We start from the raw sequence: 7,644 nt of genomic DNA on the forward strand, positions 1-7,644 counted from the left end.
GTTTACTGTGGCATGGCGGAAGTTCACAGGTGTTAGAATAATGACACTTGCAATCCCAAGCAACTAAGTACTTAAACAGAGCCAGCTAAATAAAGCTTATACCCTCACTTTATTTAAAAAAAAAACCACAGCAAAAAAATAAAAAAAACCAAAAACCCCAAGAAACTTAAAAAGCTTGTGCCTGTTGGTAATCCCTTTTTTCCCCCCGCACCGACATGGCATCTTCATGAAATGTGGCATCTTCATGAAACGTGGCATCTTCGTGCATTACTACTGTAAAAGCTTATTAACTTGAGCAAAGGATTACTTTACATTTCTAGCATGGTATTTAGCACTAAGAAGCATCGGTGTTAACACAATTCAAACCTTTAAAAAAAACCCCCAAACTCTGCAGATGTAATTAAGTAATCATGAAGCCTTACTAGTTCTCCTGATGCCAGCAGCGATTAGCTCATGCTCGCATTGTCCTACACATTCCTAGGTTTGTGACTGACTCAAATACAATATTTAACTTGCAACTGCCTATGTTTTAAGGCATTATTTGAAGGTATTTGGACATACAATTATATAAAGCATTTGCTCCATGTACCTGTTCTACAAGGTTCGGTTTGGGCCTGCATTATCTGCTTCTGCAAAGCAGACTTAACACTGGGAAACGCTTACATTTCTTTTTGTTTCATGGAAAGAAGAACAGTAACCGAATATTCAAATATTAGTTCTCTACAACAGGTATTCACTATGATTCTCACCTTACAAACTTTCAAAAACCCAAAAAGACGAGCGATATGGCATCCTTCGGGTGATCAGCCACATTCACCGAGTACTTAAGACTGAACTGCTGCTCTTTACCAATGGGCACGAGTTTTCAAGCAAAGCTGACTACCGAATCTCAGGCCTACCCCTTTAACAGGTCTCTTCAGGACTGCTGCTGTTCCTTTCCTCATCCTGTGTACTACTGGCACAATGCCACCCAAAAAAAAAAAAAAAAAAAAAAAAAAGAAACTATTTAGCAGACTTAAATATTTAAAGTATAGCCTGTATATATGTCATGTCTATGAATTCATAAGGTATAACTTAGAAATTCTAGATTTAAAAATACTTTTAAATAAGCTGATGTGGCCAGGCACTTCCAAAAGATGAAAACAGAACATGTAGCTTAGTAACAGTAATAACTCAGACTAAGCTTATAAAATATACAGATATGAGACTGCCTGCTATCAGGGCAATGTTTTAATTCCTTTGTATTTCAGAGCACTGTATTCATCCTCAAATCAGTCTAATGAGGCTCATCTACCTAGAAAACTTTAGTTTTAGCATCTCTGCAGCCCTTGGAAGCAGAATGGAAATTATACAGTGGAAGCAGACCACAAAAGCCAGAACAGGCTGCTGTACCACTTGCGGTCTCCCCAGCTGAAGCTACCACAACAGCACTGGGAAAAGGCAGCAAAACAAGTCGCTTCTGAGCTTTCCTTCCATTGCCAGGAAAGTTTTGAAAAAAATCCAAGACCCACAGTTGATATGGAAGAGTAGGGCTTTACCTTCATAAGTAAATCTATGCCTGTACATTAAGTAAATCTATGCCTGTACATCAATCTCAAGTTCTCAGCTACATTAAGGAGGTGCACCATAAGCTTTTCCATAGCAATAACACTTAACCAAAGAAAAAGGTTTTTAAAAAAATATTTTATTAGAAAAAAATTCAACTGAAGGTATTCAATAAACAACTGTACAAAACATATTTCTTTGGTCAATTTGTGAAAGTTACCTTACTTTCTTTAACTACCCACCTATGTGAAAGGAATTTTTCTTAAATAAAAGAATTTATGTACAAAACAAATTACGCTGCTGTTGCTTGGCAATTACTGTGTAATCACTGCCTCAAGGGATGTTTGAGACTGCACGTGACTTACAGAAGAATTCAAAATTGATCAGAAGAGTGCAGGTGGGAGACCGCTGCCAAAAAGTAAGCGCCAAGAACTTGGTATTTTCCATTGTGAAGAAGTATCTGCGGAATCGTTGCACTGCAACAAAAACAGAATAATCCCTTAAGTTTTTAAATAATAATGATGTAACTCAATCTCTGGCACATCTGTTAAAATAACGGACAGCATTTCAAGTGTCAGTATCACTGTGGGCTGCTGTACAGAAGAGTACTTGGAAGATCAAACTTGATCAAACCTTTACGCAATTTTCTCCCACACCTGTCAAACAAAGGGACTAGGGTTTAGGTTTGGTTTTTCAGGTGGGGAAATTCCCAGTGAGGTTTTAATCAAAATGTATCTTTAATTTGGCGTATCCTCAATGACCAAAGGCCAAAACGAACCCAACCCATACACTTTTAACTCTTCTAAAATTCAGCTGAGTAAGAATTTTTAATGTTGCAGATTGAAGAAAAATGGAAATAATGGATATAAAACACAAACGCAAGAACTCTAGATCAAACAGCACTTACTTCACTTTTAATTAGCTGGAGCCATTCATTAAGATAGTTAACAAGAGCAAACGCATCAGGGATGTTGTCCCCTTCTGAGCAGAATTTCAGAAGAACTGCCATTTGGATTCCTTCTGAACAGCTGCAACAGAAGTGAGCAGTCATTTCTATTTCTTTTCAAAATCCAGAACAATTATAGTTATGGATTAAGAGTAACAACAATCTTCATATGGCTTGTTAAAAACAAAAAAACAAAAAACCAAAACCAAACAAAAAGACATGCATATGTATACAGATTTTTTTTTTTTTTTGTCCAGACTTGCTTGGGTGCATTTTCACATTTCATGTTCTTTTTCTTAGTCTTGAATTTGTTCTTTGCTTTGTGAGGCAGGACTCCTAGGTCATGGAAGAGTTATTCAAGGCCTCTTTCACATACTTTGTTTTCACTTTTGTGCTGGTGTATACATTTGTACAGATGCTTTGATACAATCACTCCTTATCTTTCCATGTCTTTCAAACAGCAGTTTTGCAGGCTGCGTATCACTACTTTATTCACAATATTCCCATTTTTTCATTTAGATATTAAGATTGTAAATAATTGTTTTTCTAAAGCTCTGGGAGACTTTTTTCTTTTGCATTTGTATATTGTTTCCATTCTGAAGTCAGTACAAAGGTGAGCATGGTATTAGTAACTCTCCTGCTGGTGGATGCAACAGTTGGACAGATGTCAAAACAACAGCTAAAAAATAAAAGTGATTTTTCCACCTGGCACTTACAAAACAAACACCTTTTGCAGAGCTAACACAGTTTTGCCATCATGAGCGAGTATTGCTATCCAAAATTTGAAACTCAGACATGCTTTTGGCACAACCTCTGATGCAAACACCTTTTAACAAAACCCCCCCACATAATTGTGTTTGCTGGCCCTGAAATCTTAACTCATTCTTAATCCTCAGAATTTTTTTTTTAACAACTGATGATGGAACTACTTGTCACAGGAGACAGTTTTAGTTGAAGTATCACAGGTACAGAAATTTTACTATTTACAAATTGCAGTGTGCATAAAATCAGATACCAGATTAATCGCAACCTTAACTGTAAAGGCTTTATTATTTTTCTTTAGCCCATTCACTTATATTTTTATAGTATTTTAACTTTATGATGCAGAATTCCCTATTTTTTTCCTTTTAATTACAGGCTTGATCTGGAAGAAGTTCTATTCCTACAAAACCCTTTTCTATGAAAAAAGGGACTTGACTTTTCCTATAACATAGCGGTTTAGAAGATAATTTTACCCATGTACTAAAAACAAGACTTCTGATATCTTTCTGTGTTTATCTTCAGGCAACTCACCTCTCAGTAAACAATAGTTTTGTGATGCCACCTCCAGGAATATGTAGAACTTTTTCTGTGTCATTTATTCCAGGGTAAGCTGCTACTTTTTCCATTTCTTTCCAGTTTAGCTCCTGCATAAGGCCTCCAACTGCTTTCTGAAGATCAGGTGTAAGTAGGTAGCGTAGTGGTGTCCTAGGAACAAATCAAGAATACCTTCAGTCTGACAATAAAAGACACTACCAATGTTATTACTTGTGACAGAAAGAAGCTACAAGCATTGAGGACCTCACATCTGCAACGAAGAATTGCACTGACATTCCCTTCCTCCTCAACGTTAAAAAGTACTCTGTGGCTTCAAAACAGTACAAACTACACAACTTTCTGCCACAAACAGAACTAAGATACCCTATCAGAGGCTCAAATAACTGGCAAGTACCAGATACACTAGCAGTTCTCCTATTTATGTGTTTACAGTTGTTAAAATTATTTACAAATAAAATGTGCTTTTTCCTCCTTCAGAGAGGAAGTGATGAAATTGAAGTTAGTTAGGGTAAATTTAGACTTCACTGTGATACAGCATTTTCAATAAGCTCACACTACAAATACCTGCAGCCTTCAGTCAAGTGTAAGTATTTTCTGAATGCACTACCCTCACTCTTTAGTGACTCCACTATCAGAGAGTTGTTCTGTGGTGCTGGGGTCGGGGTGGGTGTGTGTGTGCGCTAAATCACCACAGCTTATGACTCAGACTGCATCAAATAACCATTGGTCCCTCTTATCTAATTCCACGTTAGCTGGCCATTCTGCAGCTGTAGGCAAGTATCACTGGTAACTGTATCTGGGAGGTGCATGCACCTAAACTTCCTTCAAGGCCCTACGCATTTATACAGCCTGAGGATAACAATTGCTCTTTTGCAAAAATACTGATATTTGTTTGGTTTTGTTACATCACTGATTATGATGTCCTCAATCAGCAAGTAATGCTAGTTTTTTACAGTGGTAATATCTAATAAAAATACAGATAGTCTGAACCTTGCAGCTGCCTCCCAACAAACAAGAACTGATAACTTCCCATAAAAAAGAATGACAACTTACTATACTAAAGAAAACCTTCAAAATGCAGAATAATGAAGAGGAGGTAAGAAACGCACCAATATTCTAATTAACTGTAAAAATCTAATCTGGGGCCTGTATGTTAGTAGCTAATCCCTGACATTGCTTGCAGCCACGAGAAATTAAAGTTAAAACTGAGCCTCTGTTGCCTGACAGTGCAGGCCAAGTGCAATCTACTTAGAGCTTATTATTTGCTCAATACTTTCCAGAGCAGTAACTAACAACGTTCAGAGACTAATGGGGTATAACATAGTACTTAATATACTGTTAAAACATCTTATGACCTATGTCCACAGCAAAGCAAAAGAACCCTTCCAAAATTATTCAGTAGAGGGAAATCTATCAGTTTGTCAAAAAGAACAGAAATATTTAATGATGCAAACATACCCAAGAAGTTGCTCATCATCGCGCTGGTATGCATGGCTGCTAGACAGAAGAACGACTCTGGCACATTTGCTGCTTTTCACCCAAGACAGCAGTGTTTGACAGAATGGCCTGTACTTGTTCTTTATGCAAAGACAGAGGAAAAAAAGTGAAAAATATGTTGTGTCCTTAAAAAAAAAAAAAAAGCCAACAGTACTAGCTGCTACATAGAATGTTCACCAGTGATGTACATTTTTCTTCATATCCATTTAATCTTCAGCTTCAGATACATTTTTGAAAAGCAGAGGACTGCTCTGGTGGTTTACTTAATCAAAACTACGCAAATAATGATAAAAATTATAATTACGACCATTTTAACAGCAGCAATACCACCTATTTTGTGTGCCATTAACACCAATAGAAAAAGCTTTAGAGTAAGACAGGATGGTAGGATCACACAGTATTTTTCCACACTTGGAACTGCTAAAAACTGCAGCACAAAATTTTCTTCTGGTGTGGTATTCTGCTTATTTTAAATTACAGCCACTGTCCAGTTAATGAGTAATTCTAAATTCTTCGTTTTTTTGCATAATGAATGCAGTTTAAATGAATATAGAACACAATGAAATAATTAAATTGGAGTGACACAAAAAATTAAGCTATTACAATAGAAGACAAAAACATAAAGACAGTAAGCATAAAGAAAAAAAAAAGAAATAGACAAAACCCAGACTGCTTTGTTTTTCAAAGCTGTTAATAACTAAGGACATATGTCCATTAACATCTACCAACATAGGTGGGTTGTTCTGAGGCCTTGAAAAACAAAAAAACCCCTCAACTCTCAATGAATGCAGATGTCAGGTTTTGTAACCTAAAGGTGTATCAGCTGCAGAATGCGTTACAGCACAAAGTAGAAAAATATTCTGCTCTCTTTCAGCCTGGTTTTGGTGGTTGTTTTTGTCTGTTTTGGGTTGGGTTTTTTTTTGGTTTTTTTTTATCAAAATGTTTTATAATGTGGCATAGTTCTAGTTTTGCTTATTTAGTCTTAAAATTTACCCAGGCCACTTAAACTATTTGCCAGCAGAATTACTCAAACTGAAGAGCATGAAGTAAGAACAATCAATGAACGTACATACCTTTATGAAAGGTGATCTGATCTGCAGAACTACAAGTTTCTTTGAAGGTAATGAATACACTACAAGAAGAAAAAAATAAGTTTTATAAGAAGCAAGCAAGAAAGAGATCTGGGTTTAGAAGTACCCAGATTTATCCAATTTACAAACCTCAGGATAGTAAACCTTTCAGCTATCAATTCATATGGGAAAGCCTGACAATATCCACAGTGTTAAAAATACATATTTTTGTGTATTGTCTTCACTGGACTTAAAATTTCACTCGTCATAAATTCAAAGGATTCAGTGAAGAAAAATATATCACGATCTGCCTCCTGGAATGATTCATATAATCTCTTTATGCAGCTTTGCAAAGACTGACAGATTATTCTGAGATTTCTGTGATTTAAGAGGACGAAAAAAGATGAAATGCAATGATCTATATAAGGAAAGAAACTAAGAATTTGAAGGAGGAAGAGGGAAAAACGCCACATAAGGAAAAAGGCAAATATAGGAGGGAAGGAAGAAGAGAGGATCAATATCCTTCCACACCAGAAACTCAGCTTCCATTCCCACAGTTTACTTTAAGTATGTGTGCACTTCATGCCGCTTTGGATTGAAACTGCAGAGAGTTTTGGCTGCACTGCAATATTTTTGAAATTCAGCATTTCTTATTGGTTCCATATATCAAATTGGTTATCAAAAATAACAACAGTAACAGTTTCCTCTGTGAAGTGCAAATCCATTCTTATCTGTAAGTTACTGAAGCTGTTATTACTGACCTCAGTTTTAAGCATTGTTCACATAAGCAAAATGTAACAACAAAAAAATTAGATGTAATGCCCTTGCACCTTATGCAGCTTGCAAATATCTTCAGCATTCAATACCCACCTTCAGCATTTATACTCAGCTCCATTGAGTTTTCTTCTGCTGTTGCATATGGATTATTTCCAACCATTGGCACCAGGCAGTCAGTGTAGAAGTAACCAACTTTAGTCATGTTGAGCGTGGAAATCACAAGATCCGTTGCCAGTTGACCAACGTTTCCCACCGACACTGCTGGCTGAAGTAACGGAAGTTACTGATTTACAGTGTGTTTGATGGACAATACAATATGCTCTTCAAATAGTGAAAGTTTAAATTACTTCAATTCTGGTCAAACATGATTTCTAAAAGCGGCTGTTCATTCTCTGACAAAGGTGACTATTTCATAACAGATTACTAATGCAGACTTCGGTCCCTGTCCCACAAAAACATCCTGGCCACTTCTGTGAATAATCCTGTCTCATT

The 7,644-nt window shown here is 36.5% G+C and overlaps 1 protein-coding gene across 1 annotated transcript; it reads right to left on the minus strand.

Annotated features, from left to right (window-relative positions):
- Window positions 1-1,695: 1,695 nt before the first annotated feature.
- Window positions 1,696-7,432, minus strand: PSMG2 (proteasome assembly chaperone 2; the record flags this gene model as incomplete). The annotated part of the gene is made up of 6 exons (XM_009646220.2): window positions 1,696-2,021; window positions 2,453-2,573; window positions 3,785-3,958; window positions 5,267-5,385; window positions 6,379-6,437; window positions 7,246-7,432. Coding segments are annotated over 6 exons (753 nt in total), but the record flags the coding sequence as incomplete, so codon positions are not given.
- Between the last annotated feature and the right edge of the window lie 212 nt (window positions 7,433-7,644).

Source organism: Egretta garzetta, unplaced genomic scaffold, assembly GCF_000687185.1.
Source record: "Egretta garzetta isolate BGI_Z169 unplaced genomic scaffold, ASM68718v1 scaffold259, whole genome shotgun sequence".
Taxonomy (NCBI): domain Eukaryota; kingdom Metazoa; phylum Chordata; class Aves; order Pelecaniformes; family Ardeidae; genus Egretta; species Egretta garzetta.